This window comes from Danio rerio, chromosome 3 (genome assembly GCF_052040795.2).
Source record: "Danio rerio strain M-AB ecotype USA chromosome 3, GRCz13ab, whole genome shotgun sequence".
Lineage (NCBI taxonomy): Eukaryota > Metazoa > Chordata > Actinopteri > Cypriniformes > Danionidae > Danio > Danio rerio.
The window spans coordinates 45,042,917-45,070,214 of NC_141023.1; the positions used below are offsets into that span (position 1 = coordinate 45,042,917).

General features: G+C 34.2%; 1 protein-coding gene across 12 annotated transcripts; it reads right to left on the reverse strand.

Annotated features, from left to right (window-relative positions):
- Positions 1 to 1,851: 1,851 nt before the first annotated feature.
- pdpk1a (3-phosphoinositide dependent protein kinase 1a) lies at positions 1,852 to 26,897 on the reverse strand. 12 transcript variants are annotated; one of them, XR_015480067.1, is made up of 15 exons: positions 26,783 to 26,897; positions 16,608 to 16,820; positions 14,266 to 14,308; positions 13,976 to 14,113; positions 13,720 to 13,864; positions 11,242 to 11,339; positions 10,945 to 11,020; positions 10,789 to 10,857; positions 10,290 to 10,386; positions 10,025 to 10,198; positions 7,782 to 7,978; positions 6,940 to 6,997; positions 6,632 to 6,784; positions 3,176 to 5,355; positions 1,852 to 2,788 (listed from the first exon to the last, which is right to left on the reverse strand). XR_015480067.1 is itself a non-coding variant. In XM_087243359.1 (14 exons), exons 1-14 carry the CDS (start codon positions 26,804 to 26,806, stop codon positions 5,263 to 5,265), a joined length of 1,578 nt encoding a protein of 525 aa, XP_087099485.1. In that variant the 5' UTR covers positions 26,807 to 26,897; the 3' UTR covers positions 1,852 to 5,262.
- Between the last annotated feature and the right edge of the window lie 401 nt (positions 26,898 to 27,298).

Genomic DNA, 27,298 nt, shown 5'->3' on the forward strand with positions numbered 1-27,298 from the left:
AAAAGTGCTGATCCTGTAAGAAAAACACCATCAAAAATTGTAATATTTTAACAATTTAAATTAACAGTAAATATAAAATTAAATATAATAAATGTTTGTTTGTTTGATTGATTGATTTATAAAGCACATTTAAAAACAACAGATGTTGACCAAAGTGCTTTACAAAACAACCAACAAACAAAATCTATATTTCTATATTTATAATTATAATCAGGGCGTCACGGAGGCGCAGTGGGTATAGCACGATTGCCTATCAGCAAGAAGACTGCTGGTTCGAGTCCCGGCTGGTTCAGTTAGCATTCATGTGTCAAGTTTGCATGTTCTCCCTGTGTTGGCGTGGGTTTCCCCCACAGTCTGAAGAAATGTGGTATAGGTGAATTGAAAAAGCTAAATTGGCTGTATAAGTGTGTGAATGCACGAGTGTATGGGTGTTTTCCAGGGTTAGGTGGTGGCTGAAAGGGCATCCGCTGTGTATAACATATATGCTAGATAAGTTGGCATTCCACTGTATCCACTGTGGCGACCCCAGATTAATAAAGGGGACTAAGCCGAAAAGAAAATGAATGAATTAATTAGTCAAAAGCAAGAAACAGAAGGTGATTTTTAAAATGAGACTTAAAAGCGCCCAAGGAAGAGCATGAACTGATATGTAAAGGTAGACCATTCCACAGACGAGGGGCAGTGACAGAAAAAGCCCTGCCACCTCTTTTTTTGAACATTTACATTTTGAAGCAGCTGCAGGCCGGCGTACAATTCAAGTAGGCAAAACTCCTAAATACAAGAGTTGCAATAGTCCAGTCTGGAACTAATAAAAAAGTTGATAATCATTTCCAACTCCTTAAAAGACAGAAAAGGCTTCAGTTAAGCAATGCTCTATAATTGATAGAAACCACTTTTGACAATTTGCTCGAGTAATATTCAGGGGCGGATTTTGTGATTTGGGGGCCCTAACAGGGGCATTGCTGGACATAAAGCTCTAATGGGGCACAGCACCCCCTTCAAATATATATATATATATATATATATATATATATATATATATATATATATATATATATATATATATATATATATATATATACATATACTGATGATCACAGAGTGCTGAACAGATCTTTTAATCCCAGTTAATTTGCGCACATATTGTCTTGTGGGTATGATTATGCACGTTACTATGGAGATAAGTTAATATGCGGCTGTCAATCAAATCAGTGTGCAGGGAAACTGCACTCCAACATCACGTTGCGGTGGGCCTCAAAATGGGAGGGAATTGGGTCCTATTTTAACATCAGGAAATTTATAAGAGACTTATTGCGTTTCTATACTCCAATTCGACAGCGAACACACTATACCTACATACAGTTCTGTCCAAACAGCTACCAAAAGATGATTTTCATCAGAGGTGCCCGTTAAAAACAACATCAGCACTATTTAATTGACTGTGAACAATGTACTTCAATAGTCATTGGCTCCTAATATGATTCCCTTATAGAGAATGTACAAATTGGAAGGTGAAAAGTCCAAATGTGCGAATATAAAAATCAACTTTACCTCAATCAAAAACAGCACAGTCAACAGCAGATATTTTTTTTTAGCTGTCTACAACTCAACAGTCCTGTTATTGCTAAGCGAGAGCAGTGTGAAAGCCTGTGGAAAGCCGAAAAGCGAGTTGATTCAGTACGACCTCATTTCAGCGCCGCGAGTTGCTGAGAAATGTAAACAGCCAGCATGCATGAGAGACCCCACTGTAAAAGACAGATGAAGTCTACTGGGAGCTGTTGTCTTAGCACTGCTGTCTTGCACATGCTACCAACAGTCTGTCAGGAACAGAAACACACACACACATGTATATATCACTCTTCATATATACGCTTTTATTAGGAGACCCCCAATTAAAGGTGCAAAGGAATAAACTCTGAATCTGATATAATTAACGTGGCCTGATTAGGACACTAATATTTCGTTTCAACATTCAAAGGGCTCTTAATATTTACAGCACTTGGCCCCTGAATAGGAGTCGATTCAAATCTCTGAATATTAGACTTTAAATAACAGCGAATAATCTTATAGAAGAATAAACTTATACAAGGTGCAAATCAAGTAACAGCTTGTTACTTTCTGAATAATACATCATCTGTACATCACAGTTATGTTCGGTGACAAACAATCGGTCGAGTTATAAATACACAATCGAACAAAATGCATGGAGAAAACTTAGTTACAGCATTTTCGTTAGCCTGTGCTGGATCGACACCCCTTTAGATGTACGACAACAACAAAAAGAAAATAAAAAATGCATCTCCTTATTTACAGTTGCGATTCTCTTCACAGCTCAATTCCCAAAGGTAAAACACTGCAAGAGAGTGACACGAACAACACAACGTGACCGTCGACAGCTGGTCACTTCTGCTGCCGCTCGCTCACTCACTCGCAGTGCTTATGTTGTGTAACGTACCACATCAAGTACTTTCTTTCACTCTAAACCAATGTTTATAAATAAAATATAATAAAAAAAAAAACAACATCAACAGCAGATTTAACGACCTCCGAATGGCTCAGCAGTGATTCTGTTAGTAAAATTGATAATTTCATTAGCTATTATACATGAACAAGCTGACTAAGAGAATAAATATATTGTTGATTTGTGAATTATTGTAATATTTGCTTGACCTGTAGGATCATTTGAGTGTCCTCTATATAGTAGCTATCCCAAACGCATTTGAGTAAACATTTATACATACAGTACCTGACAAAAGTCTTGTGAGAGCAAGAAATAATAACTTGACTTCTAGTTGATCATTTGGAAAAGCGGCAGAAGGTCAATTTTTTTCGATGAATCATCTGTTGAACTGCATCTCAATCATCACAAATACTGGAGAAGACCTATTGGAACCTGCATGGACCCAAGATTCTCACAGAAATCAGTCAAGTTTGGTGAAGGAAAAGTCATGGTTTGGGGTTACATTCAGTATGGGGGTGTTTGAGATATCTGCAGAGCGGATGGCAACATCAACAGCCTGAGGTCTTTGCCTTTCATATAAGCCACTTCTGATACCAAATGATCAACTAGAAGTCAAGTTATTATTTGTTGTTCCTAAAACTTGGATAGTTGACAAGACTTTTGTGAGGTAGCATTTATACATTCCATCCATGGTCTGTTGAAATTCTTGTTGACTGGCTGAAAGATGTGCAATAAAATCTAATGTCACAGGTAGCTCCAGTCAGCTTTGATCACAGTTCAAGATAAATGTGCTGTCCTCATACATAAGTAGTAACTATTGTCACTCAGTGACAGTTGCCGGAATCTCCATTCATTTTTGTAATCTCGTGGACACCAACAACTTCCCCAGAAGCTGATGAGGAATAACCAACTCTCAAATATGCTCAAAATATTTGCAAAGAGGTAGCTAACACATGTTACTATGAGCTGTTATTAGATATGCCTGTGTCATATGCACACATACAATCCCTCTCTCTTCTGCACAGGCTCTGTATACCTGTGACTGCTGATTCAAAGCGGAAACTAGGAGATCTAACATGTCACAACTGATGACAATTCTGTCAAATATTGCACTGCAATGAGCAAAACTAGTTTAAATTTGTCTAGAACTTAGCAAATAACTAAGGAATAAGCGGGATAAGCAATGGCGATTCACGTCAGGTAGTTTTTTGCCTCCGCATCATGCATTTAAATGCACGAAACATTGTTTATCACACATAAAGTCATATACAGTATATATAGTAGAAGTCAGAATTATTAGCCTCCCTTTGAATTTATTTACTTTTTAAAAATATTTTCCAAATGATGTTTAACAGAGCAAGGAAATTTTCACAGTGTGTCTGATAATATTTTTTTCTTCTGGAGAAAGTCTTATTTGTTTTATTTCTGCTAGAATAAAAGCAGTTTTTAGTTTTTTAAAAAACATTTTAAGGTCAAAATGATTAGCCCCGTTGAGCTATATTTTTTTCTTGATAGTCGACAGAACAAACCATCGTCATACAATAACTTGCCTGATTACCCTGACCTGCCTAGTTCACCTAATTAACTTATTTAAGGCTTTAAATGTCACTTTAAGCTGTCTTGAAAAATATCTAGTGAAATATGATGTGCTGTCATCATGACAAATGGTAAAGATAAAATAAATCAGTTATTAGAAAAGAGTTATTAAAACTATTATGTTTGGAAATGTGTTGAAATAAATCTTTTTTTTCCCGTTAAACAGGGAGCTAATAGTTCTGACTATATATAATACATAGTGTACAAGTTGATGATTTGATTGATTTTATACTTCACATTTTGAATAGGACAAAAAAAGCTACAACCAAAACCAAAAAATTTTCAAGAATTTCAGTATTTCTCAGTATTTTGTCTGTTTTTTTTCTTAAAATATCAGAATGTTCTTAAATCATTATGCTTATATTTATATGTATTGCATCATATTGGGAAAAAAAAGATAAATCAATCTGTGATTGAAGTAAGAAACACTTAATACAAAGCGAAAACAAGATTTTTTTTCTGGCCCATGCATAAAGCACCTTCCTCCCATTTTTTTGTTTTCCTTTTTAGCATAAACTCACTTTATTTTCATGTATTTTTTTCAGAAACAAGACTAATTTACCCAAAAAGGAAACATTTTTCATGATTTACTCATCCCTGACTTGTTCCAAACCTGTTAGAGTTTCTTTCTTTTGTTGAACACAAAATAAGATATTATGGAAAATGTTGGAGGGAAGCAGCCATTGACTTCCATCCTATGCTTTGTTTCCACCATGGATGTCATTTGCTGCTTTTTTAGCCATTATTCAGAACTTGTTTGATGTTGAACAGATAAAAAGAAATTCAAACTGGTTTACAACAAATAGAGGATGAGTTTAGAACCACTTGATTGTAAATAAATAATGAATACATTTGTATTCAATCCCTTTAGGGGCCAGAATTCTGAAGTAATCCATCGGATGTGGATAGATTTATGAGAGAACTAAAAAACATAAGCGCGGTTAATTTTCATCCTAATGTCACCTAAATCAGTGTAAATTAGGTTTTAATCAAGCAAAATGTGTGCATGTGTAATCTAACACCAGCAGTAATAGTGGAAAACAAGACAAAAACTACAAAATAAGACAATAATTTCTACAGTTTATCAGTGCACTTGTCCCATAACTGAACAGTTGAGTCCCATTGGGACGTCCTGTTTTGGTAGCTGAATGGTGGAGGGCTTGCCTTTACTGCAGTGGTCCTGTAATGCCCCATCATGTCTGATGTTAGTGATATACTGTTCCCCACACCTCTTGAATCTTCTTGCACCATTTGTCTGCGTTCCCACTGGGATCCATTAGATAATATGTCCTGTTTGGCTGCATTCAAAGAAATCAAAGAAAGAAGTTAGCAAAGCCTCTGTGTTGTTATTATCTATTCTTTTTGTTGTAGTAAAAAAAAAAAGTTGGCTACATAGTAATTATTAGGCTTTTCACACTTTACAAAGTTAACGATGGGTCATTTGAAACCTCAGGTAAACAAAATCCTGAGATCCTGTTTCATGGTTTTCCTACTCAAAACTACCAGTTAATCTGGATTTTCCACACGGATTGACACAATATGATATAAACACTGGGTTAACGTCATTGTTTGAATATCTGCAGTGTCATTGTTTGCTTTTAGGATTCCAAAAGATATATGCTTAAAGTGCTAATCAATAACTGGGTTTCCATCAGTGTGTTAATGCACATTTTGAAGTACTGCAGAGAAGAGAAATGAGAGATGGAAATGCCAAAATCAGAATAAAAGATCTCTTCATTTGCAATAATATTAATAATAATAATAATAATAATAATAATAATAATAATAATAATAATAATAATGCTCCCTTGAAGTGTTCATTCAATAACTTTCCTTCGGCTAAGTATGGAAAGCATCGTCAATGCACCATGATGCACAGAGATTTCGAATTGAACTGAATCGATGATATCATGATAATCATAACCAAACCAAACCAAACCATGAGATCAGTGTAGGTTCACACCTCTAATATTTACCCTTGAGGTATTAATATGGAACTTTTAGGTACAAATTTGTACCTTTCGAAAAGGTAGCACCCCAGGGACAGCTCGCTTGCCTTTATTTCTGAGAGTATACTGAGAGAAGAGCGTTTCTACAGGTGGTTTGTCAGGCCCACTCACCTGTGTGAAGCCCAATTAAAGACAAAATGATGCAAAAAGGTGTATGGTGACAGGCTCATATTTCCTACAAAAACCTACCAGCATCACTCAAATGAGAAGACATTAATACACTGTGAATTGGTATAAAGGAGACAGTTTTGAACATTGGCTGTTTATGTACTCACTGAATTTTAGATCATACTTAACTAAAACAAAGTTAAAGATTGTAGCTTTAAATATAGCTTAATTTGATTACAAGAGTATTGTTTACTGTTCTTGCCATATTCCTTGTTTATTACAAAACCAACTTCCTCCAAGCATACAAAATCTGTGGAAACCCAGATCCAGTTTGATGCATTTATCAAATATTATTTACCATGAAAATTGATTTAAAACCATGACTAAACTGCTAGAGAAGATGAGTGTTACACAAATAATATGCAATGAGGAAACTATAAGTATATCAGTATTTTACCGTGTGGACAAAAAACGTCTTGAAATTCTTGGCCTCAGGACGCAATTCTGGAGACCACGGAATTTCCCCCTTTAGTACTTTATTAACAGGATCCACATAATACAGATGCGGTCCTTCAGTTAGTAAAAGCTGACGGCGTCGAGCAAACAGCCCCTGTGACAACAACAAACAAGAAAAAAGCTGTTATTACCAACTGCAGTCAAAAGAGGGCGCTATTTATTTACTCACTCGACTCTTTAAAGAAATCAAGCAGTCATGCACCTGTTTTTGACTCTAGATATGAGAGACAAAGAAAAAAAAAACGTTACCTTTCTTTTGTCAACTGGTCCCATTTTATATATCAAGTTATTTTCGACAAACTGGTGCCTTGAAGACAGAAAAAAAAGACATGTTAATGAATAACAAGCCAGCAGTTAGTGGCACTTGTGTTGTTGACCGATTGAAAACAGAACTATAATGATCAAGAGTTCCTTTTACAACATGCTATAAAAAGCTAACAGGAAATGTGAGAGATAAAGAGATCATTATTAGCACATACGCGCATGCACGCGCCCCATTACTGTGTACAATAACAAAATGTGCTGTCACTACAAGATGACCCTGCTGAAGAAAAACATACAAACAATAGAAACCATCATATATTTATATAGGTTATGATGGAGGTATATTGGTCTATACTGAAAATATTTTGCACTTTATTGGTGTCATTAAAGAAATATTTCAGCCAAACATTTCATTTTCTCTTTATAACACAAAAGATGTTTTGAAGAATGCTGGAAACTGAAGCAACTGAAATCCATAGTAAGATTAAGAAAAATAAATATTATTGAAGTCAAATGCCACTGGTTTCCAAATTTGTTTTTGTGTTTAACAAAAAAAAAAAAAAAAAACTCAGTAAGTAAAAAATGACAGAATTTCATTTTTTCGGGGGGTGAACTATCAATTTTTAACCAATAAATATGACTCAAGACAAAAAATAAAACATTATAATGAGTAATGTGTTCAAGTTTGAAGGTTTGTAAGGTTTCCAATGGTATTTGTAGTGAAAATCATAAGAAGTTCTATGATGGTCTGTTGTTTTAGCAGAGGACTGTTTAATATTAAACCAGAATGAATAAAAACAAATTTGTGAATGAAGCTGATAACACACCAGGGGTTGCCGCTTGTTTGCTTTTGCAGGAGTAGTCGTTTCTCCTCGCTGGAGAACTGCAGGTCCAGCTCAAAGGAGTTGCTGTCCAGGTCGTGGATGTACTGCTCGATGTTGCTGCAGGGTCTGGGTGGGACGATCTGCGCTGAGCTGGAGGGAACCACCTGCAGGCTGCTGAACTGACTGAGGAGATCTTCATACTGTGGGAATGAAACAAGCAATTGAGTAATGCACAGTAACAAAACCCTGAAAGCCGGTTCACAATTTTTATTCATAAATAGGAGAAAGGGCTTTTAAATAGATCTCCTCACCATCACTAGCACACAGTAGGCTGATAGTTGGAGAGGTGTAAGTTCTAGTAAGATCATTGATTAATTGTGAGACTAATTATGTGTGCTGTTTTAATAAGTTTAATAGGTCTGTTTTAATAAGTTTTTTTTTAACATTGTGTGTATCTTGCAAATGAAACAAACAAAACAAAGTGACAAAAAAACACAACAAAAGCAAACACGGCTGCATCAAAAATAAACAAATCAAAACTATAACAAACACAACAGTAAACTAACAAACAAAAAGGTAAACAAAAAACACAAAAGCAAAAAAAAAATTATAAAAAAAGCAAACACGGATGCATAAAAATAAACAAAACTGTAACAAACACAACAGTAAACTAACAAGTAAAGTTAAACAAAAGCAAACACAGCTGCAATAAAAATAAACAAGACAAAACTATAACAAACACAATAGTAAACTAATAAACAAAAGGTTAAACAAAAATAACCACCAATCTAAAAAACACAAAAGCAAACACAGCTGCAACAAAAACAAACAGGACAAAACAATAATAAACACAATAAACTAAAGATTTAAAACTACAACTAAATAAAAAACACAACTAAAGCAAACACAGCTGCATCAAAAATAAACAAAACTATAACAAACACTACAGTGAACTAACAAACAAAAGGTTAAACAAAGAACGCAACAAAAGCAAACACAGCTGCAACACAAATAAACAAGACAACAAACACAGCAGTAAACTAATAAGCAAAAGATTAAACAAAAAACAACAAACTAAAAAAACACAACAAAAGCAAACACAGCTGCATCAATAATCTACAAAACAAAACTATAACAAACCCAACAGTAAACAAACAAACAAAAGATTAAACAAAAAACAACAAAAGCAATAAGCAAACACAGCTGCAACAACAATAAACAAAACAAAATTATAACAAACACAACAGTTAACTAACAAGCCAACTATTTAACAAAATCACAACTAAAGAAAACACATCTAAATAAAAAAAACACAACTGCATGAATAAATCAACAAACAAAAACACAACAAACACCTCAGCAAACTGACAAATGAAACCTTAAACAACGTAAGTTCTAGTAAGATCGCTGATTAATCGTAAGACTAGCTGTGTGCTAATAGTAAATAGTTATTTTTTAATAATCTTGTATTTTGTGAATGAAACAAAAAACTAAAATGATCAATAAAACACTAAACAACAAATAAAATAGAAAAAAATAAACATCTTGTATCTTGCAAAAAAAATCAAACACAAAAAACTGATAAAAACACTCAAAAACAAATAAAATTGAAAAAAATAAGTATCTTATATCTTGCAAATAAAACAATACACAAAACAAACTGATAAATAAAACAGTAAACAACAAATTAAAAAGAAAAAAACAACAAAAAAATAAAAACAAAAAGCAACAAACATTAAGGCAAAAAACTAAAGGCACCAAAAATAAAGCAAACAACTTCGTCAAAAATAAACAAACAAAACTATAGAAAACACAACAGTAAACTAACAAACAGAAGGTTAAAAGCAAAGCAAAAACAAAACATGCAAAAAAAAAAACATAACACAAAAAGAAAATTGCAACAAACACCACAGCAAAAAATGTAACAAAACAAAAACAAAACAAGATTTTTTTTAAAGATGCAGCAAAAAAACTGCAAAAATACAAAACAATAGTAAAAACACAACACACAAAATAAACAAATAAACAAAATCATACAACCAAAAATAAAAACATTCAAAATAGAAAAAGCAAAAATGCACACAAACCGCTAAATAAAATGCAATAAAATAAAATAAAATGCAATAAAATAAATTAAATAAGCATTTCAAAATGATAATAAAAAAAAAAATCAACCAGATACATAATGCTAAATATTTAAATTTTAGCACAGTTTGGGAATAACGGGTCTGATAAATTGAACTAACATTGCCATAGTAGTCTTCATCATCCTCAGCCATGGCTGGCAGGTAAGGGGTCAGTTTGGGTGGAGTCTGAAGCGGCAGGTTCTCCCATGAGACAGTCTCAAAGAACATGTGGCCTTTCAGCGGACCGAACCCTCCCATTTCCTCACATCCCAGCCGCTTTCTAGGGTCCAAAGACTGAAAGACACAGGAAAAAACAATGAATCTCCTTCAACACCACCATGCAAAACAAACCGAAAGCATGTATCATGAAAACAAACATGATTACCAACAGACGCTGGACCAGATCTTTAGCTTTTGGGAAGAACTTCTCAGGGAATTCATATTCCAGCTTTATTATCTTCTGGAAAATCAAGTACTCGTTCCTATTAAAAGATAAAAGTAAATGACTAACAGTAGTGAATCAATACCAGCTTTCACTGTTTTTACACAGCTCGAGACAAACAACGGGTGAAATTTAGTCACGTGGCGGAGTGTTTTGTTTTCAACGGTCGTCCAGGCCAGTATATTGGTTGTAATGTAACTAAAAACGACAGGCGGGTCATGTGACCCGGTGGTTGGGGTTTCCTCAGAAGCCCTCTGTACTGTCTACACAAACAAGTCATAAACACCAAAGCCAACACTTCCTGTTATTTCACACCATGTTTTCAAAAACTGCAATTACAACCAGTGATCAACCACCAGCTCTTCAGCTACAGTGCAGAATGCCATCGTGACATATTTCACAATGTTTGATTGAACCAAAACCCAAGTGATCAGTAACTCACCCAGCTCTAAACGGAGGTAATCCAGCAACCAGCTGGTAGATTATGCAACCCATTGCCCACAGATCTGAACTAAAAGAGAAACAGCCATAAAAAAAAGAATGCATTTAATTTCAATCCGTCCCAAACTGCTAATATTTAACTGTAAACATTAGAAACCTTTTGCAGGCGGATTTTTCAGTCAGCAGCTCTGGAGAAACATACTGTGCGGTGCCAACGAAAGAATTGGCTCTAGCTGTAAAAACAAACGTAGACATGACATATCATACGAAGACGCAGACAAATAAAAATCAAAAAATGATAGGCTGGCCCATATTTATAGTGTTCAAGAAGTGCTGTCAGTGTATCTATAGATAACAAACATGTCATGCCTGACCTACAAGGGGGTTGATGGAAAAAAAAAGAAAACAACTAGAGCAAAGAAATTCTATGAAATAATCAGTAAGCGTGCATTACTTTGAGCGCTGTCCGATGAAAGCTGTTTCGCTGTCCCGAAATCCGTAATCTGAATGTGCATGTCTTCGCAGAGCAAAATATTCTCTGGCTTGAGGTCCCTAAAATATATTGATATATATATATACAGCATATTAAAAAAATGGCAACACTTAAATCGAAGTACCAATTCTCACTATTAACTACTGTTTCACTATTATTAAGATATTGCTTGTTTATTTGTACTGTAGGACTTTCCAGTATTGTTTGCATATGTATACTATTAAAGATAGATGTTATTATGCTTCAGGGTATTTGAAGAACAAATAAAAGTATGCATATTTGCCATGTTAGTTTAAATGCAGGCACATTTATGTTGTTTTTTTCATATACAGCTGAAGTAAGAATTATGAGCCCCCCTTTGATTTTTTTTTTCTTTCTTTTTTTAAACATTTCCCACATGATGTTTAACAGAGCTGGGAAATGTTCACAGTATGTCTGATAATATTTTTCCCTCTGGAGAAAGTCTTATTTGTTTTATTTCGGCTAGAATAAAAGCAGTTATTTTTTTAAAAACAATTTTAAGGTTATAAGGTTAAGGTAATAAGTTTATTATTTAAGATTATTAGCCCCTTTAAGCTTTTTTTTTTTCCAGATAGTCTACAGAACAAACCATCGTTATACAATGACTTGACTAATTACCCTAACTTGCCAAGTTAATTAACCTAGTGAAGCCTTTAAATGTCACTTAAAGCTGTAGCCGGCCTGAATTATTAGCCCCCGTTTATTTTTTTCTTCAATTTCTGTTTAACGGAGAGAAGATTTTTCAACACATTTCTAAACATAATAGTTTTAATAACTCATCTCTAATAACTAATTTATTTTATCTTTGCCATGATGACAGTAAACAATATTTGACTAGATATTTTTTCAAGACACTTCTATACAGCTTAACTGGGTTATTTAAGTCAACTAGGCAGGTTAGGGTAATAATTAAGCAAGTTATTGTATGATGATGGTTTGTTCAGTAGACTTTCGAAAAAATAAATAGCTTAAAGGGGCTATTAATTTTGACCTTTTGACCGTTTTTTTTTTTTTTCTAGCCGAAATAAAACAAATAAAACTTTCTCTGGAAGAAAAAATATTATCGGACATGCTGTGAAAATTTCCTTGCCCTGTTAAACATCATGTGGGAAATATTTAAAAATGAAAAAAAAACAAAACAAATTTTTATATAAAAATTTTAAAATAAATAGAGATGTCAAACCAAAGAACAAAAAACTGTGCAGGTCATGTGCTTCAAAGAGGGCTTTAGTCAAATGATCTTGAATGAGTTCCTTCAACTAAATAAAGTTTAACGTAATTTTCCATTTAAAATTAGCATATAGCGTCAAACCAGGATTTGAGTGAAAAATTGTATGAAGTACTATGTTTTTAGAAATGTATACTATGGATGAAAAAAATGATTGGCATTTTAATAAAATAGCCATGTGTTATTTATTAATGTTTTTACAATGTTCTTTTTAATTGAAAAGAGCAGTAATTTATTGAACTATCATTGAGACAGACACACCATAGGACAGTTTTAAGACTTGGCCCAAAAAAATTATATATATATATATATATACATACACATACGCACACACACACAGGAAGCTGCTGTATTAATAAATTTTTTGGGCAAAGCCTCAAAACACACCTATGGTGTGTCTATATATATATATATATATATATATATATATATATATATATATATATATATAGACAGACACACCATATATATATATATATATATATATATATATATATATATATATATATATATATATATATATAAATATATATATATATATATATATATATATATATAAATCATGGGGAGCAGAGAGAAAGTGGAAGGATCTTTGGAGCCATGACTCGGACTCGGGTCTCCGTAAAGCACCTCACTAACCACTAAGCTATTGGCGCCAACAAAACACAGCCATTTTTATAACTAGACGTCCAAGGAAGGTAAGAAATGTTTAATGATTTACTGCATTTTAAATAATGAAAATACTAATTATGTTTATTTTTGGCATGTGTGACAGGGAATATGCAAAGTCACGTCAACAACCCACATATTCAGCATTATATTATTCTACATCCCTAATCCTACCCAATACCTAAACCAAAGTCAGCCCTGGAGGACTGTGTCCTGCAAAGTTTAGTTCCATACCCAATCAGACACACCTGGGCTAGCTACTCTTACTAGGCTTTCTAGAAACAGCGGGTGTGTTGAGGTAAGTTGGAGGTAAAATCTGCAGGACATCGGCCCTCCAGGACCAAGTTTAAACTTTTAATAAGCAGCAAATTAGAAGGGTATTGAAGCAAATGTCACAGTTACTGGTTTGTTAATAGCAAGAATTGTATCTTTAATAAAGTGTGATCAAAAAATAACAAAAAACAAATATTAATTATGCATTAAATATTCCAAGTCATATTATTAGTCGAAAGAGTCATTACCTGTGGATAATCCCCACTGTGTGCAAATACTCGAGTGCACAAACTATCTCAGCAGTGTAGAATCTTGTGCAAGTCTCATCAAATGAGCCGATTTTGCGAATGTATCTAAGCAGTTCTCCATTCTTTGCATAACTGAGGGCAAAATCTGACGGGATTAGAAGTTAAGAACCGTTTAACAACGTAATAATGAGTTTACCAAACACACTTGATTTCCATTTCACAGCTCAACACCACCGTTTTACAGTGAAAAGGATACATAACTTCTGCGAATCTTGAAATGTGAAGAAGAGCTTTACAAAAAAGGGATGATCTATGCATGATAATATATCCTTCTCTCTGATCACATAGTGTGCTTTATTCTCTTTTCTGATGTGATTCTTCTCGAGAATCTTCACTGAAAAACACATTTTAAATGACACCAGTTAGTTTAATAATATAATATAATATAATATAATATAATATAATATAATATAATATAATATAATATAATATAATATAATATAATATAATATAATATAATATAATATAATATAATATAATACATACTTGCATATTCTTTTCCGGTGGCCAGCTCTTTTGCAAGCACGACCTGCAAACAACATAAACACACTGCTAGTCAACTACCAAAAATGTCTATCTACTATACATTTGTCCACAATCTCTATATATTCTGACTCTAGCTTATTAAACAGTCAATTTTCAATCGTTCTCTTTTTCATTTTTGGCAATGTGCTTTGATATCCAGGCTACTGAACCTGAAATGTGAGTAGCAAACACAACAAATCAATAAAGCCAACACAACTTCTGCTGATCATCTATTAAAAATATATACATTTACAAATACTATATTTAGACCACTAATGATTCAATTGTAAACATTTTATTGCAAAATAATTACCTGGGCTTCTAAAACTGAAAATTCATATCTTTTATTACCAGTTAGACATATACAAAAACTAGTTATTTTAAAAATATTTTATTGCAAGATAATTTGAAATTTGTGTAACTTAAACTTGCAAAAGTTTTAATCAACGAAGTGCCCCCACAAGTCGATTTAATTACTATATAATAGACCATAGTTAATTAAACTTTTATAAATAATTTAAAACCTGGGCTACTGAAACTCAAATGCGCAAATATTCCAACAAATCAATGAAACCAATGTAACAACAGCAAATAAAATTCTAAAACATCTGTCACAATACTATACTATACTATACTATACGGTCACACTTTACAATAAGGTTCATTAGTTAATGTTAATTAATGCATTTACTAACATGAACAAATAATGAACAGCATATCTACTACAGTATTTGTTCATGTTAGTTAACGTTCGTTAAAGAAAATACAGTAGTTCATTATTAGTTCATGTTAACTCATGGTGCATTAACTAATGTTAACAAGCACAGACTTGAATGTTAATAATGCATTAGTAAATGTTCAATTAGGATTAATAAATGCTGTACATGTGTTGTTCATGATTAGTTCATGTTAGTAAATGCATTAACTAATGAACCTTATTGTAAAGTGTTACCTACTATACTATATTATACTATACTATATTATACTATACTATACTATACTATACTATACTATACTATACTATACTATACTATACTATACTATACATTTGTCAAAATATTAGCTATACCACACATATTAATGTTTTTATCGAATTAATTTTTGATACCAAGGCCACTGAAACTTAAAATGTATGAACAAACAAAAGATTTGCCCAAATGCTATATTTAATTCACATATTATTGATTTTTTAACTTTTAATTGCAAGATAATTTGTTAATTAAACTACCAAACATATCTGTTCACTGACTATACTTAATACTATACTATACTATACTATACTATACTATACTATACTATACTGCACATATGTCCAAATACTATATTTAGACCATAAATAATCAGTCACGGATGATTTCATTATATGAATTAAATGCAAGGTCAACACTGCACAACATTTTGAACATGCTCGAAAACTCACAAAAGTTTGCACACACACACCAGAATTGGAAAAAAATGTATGTTTGATATGGGTTTCAGAAGAGGGTGTGGCGAAAGGGCTCGACAGCACCACTTATAAACAATCAACGAAGTGGCCCATGAGACAAATCAATTTCTAGGGCTACTGAAACTTAAAAGTGTTCGTTTAATCCCAACATATCGATGAAACCAAAGTAACAACAGCAAATCAACTACCAGAATGTCACTTTACTATACTGTACTGTACTTTACTACACTATACTATACTGTACTTTACTGTACATCTGTCCAAATATTATATTTAGACCATAAATAATCAATCACAGATGATTTCATTATATTAATTAAATGCGAGGTCCCTTTCATTGCTGCTTGCAGCTTTAATTATTTTTGTTTGTTCTGAAATAAATCAAATTTTGAGAGTCTGAACATGCAAAGAAACTCATAAAAGTTTGCACACACACCAGAAGTGGCAAAAATTTACGTTTGATATGGGGTTCAGAAGTGGGTGTGGCAAACAGGCTCATTATATACTATACTATACTATACTATACTATACTATACTATACTATACTATACTATACTATACTATACTATACATCTGTCTAAATACTATATTTACAGCATAAATAATTAATCATAGATGATTTAATTACATCAATTAAATGCGAGGTCCCTTTCATTGCTGCTTGCAGCATTAATTATTATTATTTTGTTCTGGAAAGAATCACATTTTTGAGAGTCTGAACAAATAAATGAAACCAAACTTACAACAGCAAATCAACTACTAATAATAGCTGTCAGTTTACAATACATCTCTCCATGTATGTTTTTGTTTCATAATATCTGCTACCTGGGCTATTGAAAACAGCAAAATCACCCACCGTTGAAAAGGAGCCCTCTCCTAAAATTTTGCCAAAGCTGAAGTCCTCCTTCTTGAATGATTGCGGAGGCTTGAGAGCAGGCGTGCTGGACTCCCCCCCACGGACCTCCATGCCGAGATGCTGAGGAAGCCTGGAGTTCAGCTGAGTCCTTACCATTGATGAAGAAGCACAGGAACGCAACGCCACGCTAGGCTGGATGAGAGCAGCATCGTACTGAACGAGCAAAACACACACACACACACAAAGCAAACATGACACAGAGTCAGACATGCGGGTGCGTGTGCAATGAGGAACCAAACCACCTTAGAAGCAGTAAAACCAGCAGCTGATAAAGTACAGTAGAGCTTCCGCAGAGGGGAGGGCTGTTTGTGTTCAGCCAGGATTACGAGTACTCAAATTCATTCACTCAGACCTGCCTTTGTTTACGCTGCAGAGAGCGCAAAATATTTACCCTGTCGAAGTGACAAAAACATCTTTTTTTTTTTCTTTTTGTGCACAACAGTTTCAGTTAAGTGTAACCACAATTCTGAAGCTAACCACATGTACAGTAGCTGAATGAAAATGTTGAGGTGAGGGACTGTTTAAAGGTGCACCACTTGTTAAAATACTTGAATAAAGATGAATTGAAAGTTATATTCAGAATTGAGATTTGTTATACAGTGCTCAGCATATACGAGTACACCGCTCACAAATATGTCTTTTAAATTCACATTTTTAATAGGAAGATATACAATATTATATCTCTGTATATACATTAGTCAGTACTGGAGCCAAATCTGGAGCTTATCTAGCAAAATAACTTACAATAACGGTCCAAAAAATAGTACAGCCAAATTTATATATTATAGAAAAATATTAAATACAAATTTTAAAAAGAGGAAATATCAAGAGAATAAAAAAAAAATATTTAAAATTTAGTTGATTTTTTTTTTGCAATATTAAGCATGAATTTAATTATATTATATTTTAATTTCTAAATATGTTCATTAAATATTAAATGAATAATTAATGATTGATAAAATATTATTTTAATAAATATATCCGTTTTATACATCTGTTTTGTTTAAATGCCCCAAAAATGCATTGTCAATTTCACAGAAAAATAGAGAAAAATATATTTTTTTCAAAAAGGGATGTTTCCCAGAGATGGGTTGCAGCTGGAAGGGCATCTGCTGCGTAAAAACTTGCTGGATAAGTTGGCGGTTCATTCCGCTGTGGCGACCCCGGATAAATAAAGGGATTAAGCCGTCAAGAAAATGAATGAATGAATGAAAACTGGGTGTACTCAATTATGCTAAGCACTTTACAGGGTTAATAAGAATAATAAAGGGGTTTTATCACCATCTATGATACAATAAAGAACTTTTAACATCAAACATGTCAATGAACAATAGGTACTTGTTATTAAATGTCCTCCAGATTTTTTAAAATATTTTTTTTTACAAATTAAGTTTCTTTATGCCTTTTTTTCCCTTTGCCCCAATAAAAGTGGTTGCTTAAAAAACACTATTCCCCCTTGATTAAAACAGGGTTTCTTTCAAAATAATTGTTAACCAAAAAAGATTGAATGGAACCTTTTTGTTTAACAACAACAATAACAACAACAAAACCTCAAGAGTGAAAAAAAATAAAAATTAAGGGAATGAAAAATGGCTTATAATAAAATAAAAATACACTTAAAAATTAACAATCACTGTTGCCTCACAGCAAGAAGGTCGGTGTTTCGAGTCAGTGTACTCAATTACGCTAAGCAATTTAAGTAGCCTAGCTGTTTTTTCTGCAACACTATATTACAAAGTATTTTATGTTCAATTCAATTCACACACATTATATATATAGCAGCACACAAAAACACATTATATTATATATAAACAGCACAAAAACATGTCTAATGTGTTAATAAGACCCTAAGTGTCATTTAAAATACAATGTATTTATGTATCACCTGAATGCTGAATTAACAAGCTTTTTAGAACTGAAGGTTTAAAAAACATAATCAAAAGAATCTACGAACTTCTTTGCAATGTATATTACTTCACTTATTATTCCTGTAATTGTTATTAAATTAAAGGAAAATCAATCATTGTGATTCACAATGTATCTTGGCAAAAAAAAAAAAAAAAAAAAAAAAAACCTAGAGCAGGTTCACACATTAGTATTACCACAATGTTGACATATTAGGCTGCAAAAATGGTTACCTTAACAGCTACAATACCAAAACATACATTGTTGTATAAATAAATATTCAGAGTAAACAACCGTTTCATACCATTTATTGAAAACCTCTTGACTCAAAGTAGGTTTGTCTTAATAACTTGATATTTAGCATTAAAAAAAAATCTATGTCCTTATGGAGTAACAAAATGGAATATTTTTTATTTATTTATTTTTTTTTTTGGTGGTGGTGGTGGGAAGGGGGTGGTAGCAGTCTATAGAAACTGGTTTATTTAACATGCAACTAATCGCCTCAAGGGGGCAGACATTTCATGATTATTACATGATCAGCAATAGTTTCACTTTTATAATCAACCCAACTATTGGATCCTAAAGATAGATTGCAGCAGAGCCTATATGTCAGATTGGGGTTTTATTTTTATATAATATAATATAATATAATATAATATAATATAATATAATATAATATAATATAATATAATATAATATAATATAATAGAATAGAATAGAATAGAATAGAATAGAATAGAATAGAATAGAATGGCTGTTTTTCCCTACATGACAAATAGCTCACGCCTCAGAGCTTCAGATGACACACTCAATAATCAACTCAGTACTGAATTTAATCCCTTTTTTTGTTACATTTTTGACAGTTTATGCACAGCGCATTTATTTGATGTAATATTCTATAATGTGCATGAATGGAAACAGTGACTGTGTTAACAATTATGACTTCACTAAGAGCTGCCTCGAAAACGAGACTGATTATAATTCAACCATCCAATTAGTTGCAGCATGTTATTTATGTGTGCAGCGAGACTTATGTTGTAAGAATAAACATAGTAAAGATAAAAGGCCACGTCTATATCAGCAGAATGTCTATATCAGTTTTAGGCTTGAAGTCTAAGATAACAACCAAACCCATGCAAATAAACAAAGAGCAGTTTCCCACAGCAGGTTTATCACTCATCATTTGTTTACTATGAGAAATGTGGCAGGGGAAAAAAACTGATTCGACTAGGGTTCTGTTATTAGTGTAAAATCTGGTACTTTCCAGACACCTGTTACTTCAGGCACTTCTCCACTTTGCCAAATTCAACCACAGAAACTAAAAAGGACTGTCCCTCTAGCTTCACCTGACAAAATACATGGTATTGATGCTATTGAAGACAAAAAAATAGAAATCAGATACATACAGTTTAGACATTTTGAAAGTAAGTGCACAAAAACAAAACAAAATGGCACCAGAAAGGGTTTTCTCTCTTTCTTCTTCTTCTAATTATTTTAATTTTTCTGTTATTTTCATATTTTTGAATAACTGAATATGGAACCGGATCTAATAAAACAAGTTCATAAAGTTTAATGGATAATATTTTGATATGATTTGATGTCATTTTTTTTACATTGCTTTATTATTAACAAATTATTTTTAGTAATCAAGTATTAACATGCAACATTATTTCTGTAGCCTTTATGACAAGTTAATAACATAGATAAGAGTGGCATGAACACAATGACAAAAACAACAATAACAATTAAGTGCTGCGCCACACACCCTCACCATCCCCGAGATTAATGCCATCAAAACAGTGCCACGCTGTAATCTGATCGCACAACAGCCAGTTTTCCTGGTAATCGTATCCTAAAGCCAAATTAGAAAGTAAAATTTTAAAAGAGTCAACAAATGCCCTGACGCAGTAGACATGTCATCTTTAACAGCTGGTATAGGTGAAAATAGTGGCACTGTGTGCATGAGGGCAAAGTGTAATGAAGGCTGATTGGACAACAAAATAAACCAAAATGCAAATGAGTTGCCGATCAGAGTCATGAAGTGCCATCACAAAGAATATACGTTCATAAAAGTCTAGGCAAAGTGCATCTGCATTTAAAAACTAAAATCATTATCATAACCAAGCACAGCTAAATTGTGAATAAGCCTATCCAGTAACAACCTATAATGTGTGTACACAATGTCTAGACTGTATGGCAAACCATTTTTACATTAAGCTATCAAACTTACAAGTATTTGTTTTGATGTAACAACTATTTATTTTAGATGCTAGACTAGAGTATATTAAATAAAGTACTAGTACATATCTGTTGGATATTCAATCATTCATTCATTTTCCTTCAGCTTAGTCCAGGGGTGGGCAAACCCGGTCCTGGAGGGCCGGTGTCCTGCATAGTTTATTTCCAACTCTAATTAAAAACACCTGAACATGCCAATCAGTGTCTTCAAGATCACTAGAAATCTATAAGCAGGTGTGTTTGATTAGAGTTGGAGTTAAACTGTGCAGGACACCGGCCCTCCAGGACCGAGTTTGCCCATCCCTAGCTTAGCCACTATTTCAGACGTCGCCACATGTTTTACGCAGCAGATGCCCTTCCAGCGGCAACCGAGTACTGGGGAACACCCATATACACTCATTCACACACGAACTATGGTCAATTTATTTTATTCAATTCAGCTATCTCACATGTCTTTGGACTGTTGGGGAAACCGGCGCACATGGAGGAACCCCATGCAAACCTGGGGAGAACATGCAAACTTGCCAGAGAAATGCCAATTGGTCCAGTCAGGACTCGAACCAGTGACCTTGGTGTGAGGCGACAGTGCTAACCACTGAGCTTTATGCCGCCCTCTGTTGGATAAACTAGTGGCAATTCATTAATTACTAGTAGTGCTCTGCAATATGATGATATATGTCATATGGACCTCCATTAACTAACATTTTATTGTGGTGGATAGGTTTGAGTGCCTGAGTGATCCTGGGAGCTATGTTGTCAGGGGTTACATACCCCTGGTAAGCAGTCCAAAGTGCAGTTTAAAAACCCTTTAGGAAACAAATAAAATCAAGGACTGTGACATTGCCCAGTGTGGTGCAGCCTGAGACTCACCCTAGAGCCTGGGGTTGGGGCTCATATGCGAGTGCCTGGTGGCCAGGTTTTATCCCCCAAAACCCGTTTAACCCAAAGAAGCAACATGGAACCATCTACTTGCAAGCCTGGCATCTGCATGAGGACCCAAAAGGGGCTGGTGCATTGTTGAATCGGGCGGTGGTTGAAGATCAGGATCACGATAACCCAATCCTTGGACACAGAAACTGGCTCTTGGGACATGGAATGTCACCTCACTGAGAGAGAGAAGGAGCCTGATCTTGTGCTGGAGGTTAAGCGGTAGCAACTAGAGACAGTCTGTCCCTCTTTTATGCACAGTTTGTGCTCCTTCTTGAGAAAGGCTGGACTTTCTTTTACTCTGGAGTTGCCACAGTGAGATTTGGCAGGCAAGTGTGGGGTTGCTTGTATCTCCCCCGCTTCATCACCATGTGTTGGAGATTTCCCCAGTGAATAGTGCGAGTGTCACCTCCCTGTGCCTTTAGGTCAGCGATAGCTCTCCCACTGTAGTTTGTGCTTACGGGCCAAATACCAATGCAGAGTACCTGTCCTTCTTTGAGACCTTGAGAGGGAACGCCATTTTACGCCAAAATAAGGCGTGATTGGGAGGAACAACCTCCATGATCTGAATCATGATCTGAGTGATAATAAATCTGAAGGGAATCTGAGGCTGCTGATGGGTACCATCAGACCAAGTGGTTGTGGAAGCAAAAACTGGCCTGGAACGAGCCTGTGGAGACCTTAGAAAGAGACTACCTTTTGCCACAATAAGATTCTGGCAAACCGTCTGAATCCTCAGGAGGGGGAAGCAGTTATACATCAACACTGTTTACAGTGTAAGTGGGGAGCTGTTGACCTCGACTGGAGATGTTGTTGGACGATGAAGGACTACTTTGAGGATCTCCTTAATCTTACTGATACGTCTTCCATTGAGGAAGCAGAGATGGGGGATTCAGCAGTTTGCAACTACACTGAGGTAGTTTGCAAGCTCCACAGTTGCAAAGCAGCGGAGGTGCATGAGATCAACCCTGTGCATCTCAAGTCTGTGAATATTGTGAATCTGTCTTCCCTGAGAGTCCTCTACAACATCCTGCGAATGTTAGGGACAGAACTTCTAAACTGGACAACTGAGGTTATGGTTAAGAAGGGGAACTGGAGTGCGTTCCAACTATAGGGGGAAACACGCTCCTCAGCGCTCCTCAGCCTCTATGGAAAAGTCTACCCCAGAGTACCAGAGAGGATGATCTGGGCAATGGTTGAACATCAGATCGAGGTGCAACAATACAGGTTTTGTCTAGGCCATGGAATACTGGACCAGCTTTATACCCTCACTTGGGTGCTTGAGGGTTGATGGGAGTATGCCCAACCAGTCCACATCTGTAAACTTGGAAAAGACATTTGACCAAGTCCCTCGTAACATTCTACTGAAGATACTCTGAGAATATGGGGTAAGAATTACTGGTCTTTCTGGTCTCTGTATGAACTGAGCATAAGTTTGATTATCATTGCTGACAATAAGTCAGACTTGTTCCAGGTGCATGTTTGACTCCATAAGGGCTGTCCTTTGTTACCAGTTCTATTAATTATTTTTTTATGAGTAGAATTTCTAGACAGCCTAGGGCTGGAGGGGGTCTGGACCAGGGACAACAGGATTTCATTTCTGCTATTTGCAGATGATGTTGTCCTGTTGGCTTCATCGGACCCCCGTAAGAGGAGTTTTCTTTATAGTGTTCTGCAGCAGCATCTTCTAGCCGTGACCGTGAGTCTTAATAAGCAGGCAGGTAATGCGGGAAATTTACTTTTATCTTCTTCTAATGCTGTTGAATATGTACAAAATGTAAGCATGCAAGTTTCATGTTCATTTGTTTATTCATTTTCTTTTCTACTTAGTTTGCATGTTCTCCCAGCGTTCGCATGGGTTTAGTCTGGGTGCTCCGGTTTCCCCCACAGTCTAAAGACATGCAGTATAGGTGAATTGGCTAGGCTAAATTGTCCGTAGTGTATGAGTGTGAATGACAGTGTATGGATGTTTCCCGTTTCCCAAAGATTGGTTGCAGCTGGAAGGGTATCCGCTGTGCAAAACATATGCTGGATAAGTTGGCAGTTCATTCCACTGTGGCGACCCCAGATTAATAAAGAGAGTAAGCCGAAAATGAATGAATGAATGAAGCCTCATTTTGATTGGCTGCCTTGTTTCTGACACTGACATTTTTAAAATTAGTTTTATTCAAGAAAAGGCATTAAATGATGCCCATTGAACTATTTTAGATCAGTGGTTTAGCATGCTTTATGTCATTAACACGAGAAAATATGTTTATTGAGATTGAATTTAAATTCCAAGTGCAACTATTATGAGCAAGACATTTTGATTTAACGATAGCTAGCACTTAAATCCATGTAAGACAATCTAACTAAACTAAATATGATATCAACATGATTAACTTGTTGATTCTCTGTTATATAATGTTTAGTTAGTATTATTATCATCATCAACTTATGTCAATAGAATGCCAAAAAAATAAAAGATAAAAACTTTTTGGTCTTTCTTTAGGATTGTAACTTTCTCATGATGCTGTTATTCACGTTCTTTTTGATTCCCTGTTGTACTGTGCTCAAATAAATTATGAAAAAGTACTACTATAAACAATGTATTTTATAACACCACAAAATAAACAATAGAGCATAACATAAAACTATCGACTTTTTATTTTGTCCAAACAATATACAGCGTCATATTGGACAGCATTGAAATTATATACCAGTAATAAATAGATAGTAGTAGCTATTCACTAGTGCTTATTAATTCACTAGTGCTTATTTATTTAACACTGGGTTTGAAGGCTCTAGTCTTTCATTGAGTGTGTTTGTAGATATGTGATGCGGCATAAATTTCCTGTAATCACATCTGCAGCCACATAAACAACATCCTGATGCAGATGTCAGAACACAGTTTTTGCACAACTAACTTGAGTATTTATTAGCAATTTAGTATTTCCTTTTGGACCTCAAATTTCAGTGAGCAATTTGCAATAATGCACTTCTTAAAATCACTATGATTAAACTAGCATTGTAGATTATTTACACATTTATATATATTTACATATATTTAATCATTCTTAAAATAATGTTTATTCAATTATTATTATTATTATACTTTTATTTCTTTGTATCTATCTATCTATCTATCTATCTATCTATCTATCTATCTATCTATCTATCTATCTATCTATCTATCTATCTATCTATCTATCTATCTATCTATCTATCTATCTATATTACATTGTCAGTTTACAACAGCTTACAAAAGATGATTTTCATCATAGCTGTCTAAAATGTTTCAAATAAAATTAAATGTTTGAAATAAAAATATATGCCAATGTCCACTCTGTCATCTTGTTTTCCACCATCATGTTCAACTTTTAATATTGTTTGAAAGTTAGACATAATATATTAAACCTTGGGTTTTATTTTGAAAATAATAAGCAACGATTGCATATTTTATTGGGAACTAAATGTCTATTATTTCATGATTATAAATAAACTTTTTATATAATATAAAAAGTTGGGTTGGTAAAGAGACACCTTTCTGAAAATATACATTTTATAATCACACAGCAACGAAAATATACTCTACATACATATATATATATATATATATATATATATATATATATATATATATATATATATATATATATATATATATATATACTACAGTGAACTAGCCCATGACACCATTTGAGGTTTGTTTACTGTTTGTCTGCTTGCAGTCTATTTATAAAAAGTGCAGGAGCTTGACCAACATTAATTTCTTACAGCTTTTGGTCTAATTAATACATCAAAATAGATCAAAAGGTGCCAATTTATGGTAATAAATATGCATGTTTCAGATAAATGCTGTTCTTTAGAGATTATTGCAGCAGATTTCATAAAAATAAAAGGTGACTGTTTTTAAATTGATAAGAATTGTTGTCTGAGCAGCATATCGCCATATGATTTCTGAAGGAGTAATGATGCTAAACATTTTAAATATATTTAAACACCAAAAGGTAATTTTATTTGCAATTTATATTTCACAACATTTTGGTTTTTACCGGATCAAATAAATGCAGCTTTGTTGAGCATAACAGATGATTATATGTAATAATATTACAAGTCTTTCTCAGAGATGGGTTGTGACTGGAAGAGCATCCACTGCGTGAAACATGTGCTGGATAAGTTGGCAGTTCATTCCGCTATTGCGACCCCTGATTAAAGGGACTAAGCCGAAAAGAAAATAAATGAATGTTACAGATCCCATTTTAAACGTTAATGTGTCTCAAAATCTTTAAACATTTGGTCTAATTGCAATTAGACATGTTTGATTTGTTGACCTTTTAAAAACATTTATTTCCTTCACTGAAAATACATGCCATTTCAGCCAGGATCAAATGACCTGAAAATGAAGAATATGTTTACAGGCTAATTTGACTTAATAAGCTATTTGTATGTCATATTTACATTTCTCATCTAACGTTAATATGAGTCCGAATTGTTTGACAAATATCTAATTTGACAATAATGTTTGTGAAGTAAACACGTCTCTCGAATGAGTGCAGTTTCATGAGGTGACTGTACAGACACCTTAAACAAATTAAACAAATCCATCATCTGCTGCGTCACTTCCTCTGCATGTTCGCGAGCACTGCTGTTTGTTTTTAGCCTGTCAGCTGACAAACTGCATGTCAAAACAAAACCCAGACAATTAAATATAATTATTTGTAATTACTGGCATCATTACACGCAATAACAACAAACTACGTTTAAACACATAAAGTGTTTTTTTTTTTTTTTACTATTATTATATAAGTACATCTGAAATCACAAGTCCAAGCTCTTCGTTTTCAAAAGCACCCAAACAAACAAACAAACACTTGATTAAATGACCTAATAACACTGACAGAATAAAACTTACTAAAGTAAAACCCCTCCCGAAACACTAAGCTGCTTAGCCAAGATAGCAAGTGGCTAATTTAAACACTTATAAATAAAGATACGGCTCCAGGACATGACTGAATGCCCTGTTAGTCGGGTCTGATGCTGTGTTCTTCATCATTTATACTCACGGCTGGGCTCTTGGTCTTGGCCATGGAGGTTTTCTGCTAATGTTTCATTACTGAGCTGTAGTGTAGTGGAGGTAGCCGCGGCTCCTGTTTCTCCTGCCAGCTCTGACGTCAGACCACAACAACAGCTCACGCAGTGAAGAATAACAGAGGCTGCAGTGCTCACGGTGGCCAGCAGAGCGCAGCACAACACAGACCATGAACTTGAGACGGTTGCTCAAGCCAAAGAAAAGATGCAGGCCATTAAATAAACCCACTCCATGAAGAGCAGTGCCAAATTCAACAAAAAAATAAATAAATAAAAAATAAAAATAAATAAATAAGTAAATAAATAAATAAAATAATTTATGTCTTGCAGTTAACATCGTTCTTGGTGACAGCAACAGGTAAACAACCAAGCACTGGTGTTGGATCACGGGAAACGTCACCAGTTTAACAGAGGGAGGCAGCAAAGAGTCGTTTTTAAAATGTGTCTCATACATAGACTTTGGCAGGATGGAAACATAAGACGCAGAATCC

Bases quoted from the DNA above. Each gene is read 5' to 3' on its own strand.
- pdpk1a (XM_087243359.1), bottom strand. From the start codon at position 26,806: ATGGCCAAGACCAAGAGCCCAGCC. The intron at 6,785-6,939 runs GTAACGTTTTTT...TTGTTGTCACAG, and splicing joins GACCAGTTGACAAAAGAAAG to GGGCTGTTTGCTCGACGCCG. The intron at 5,356-6,631 runs GTAAAATACTGA...CTTTGAATGCAG, and splicing joins AGACGTTTTTTGTCCACACG to CCAAACAGGACATATTATCT.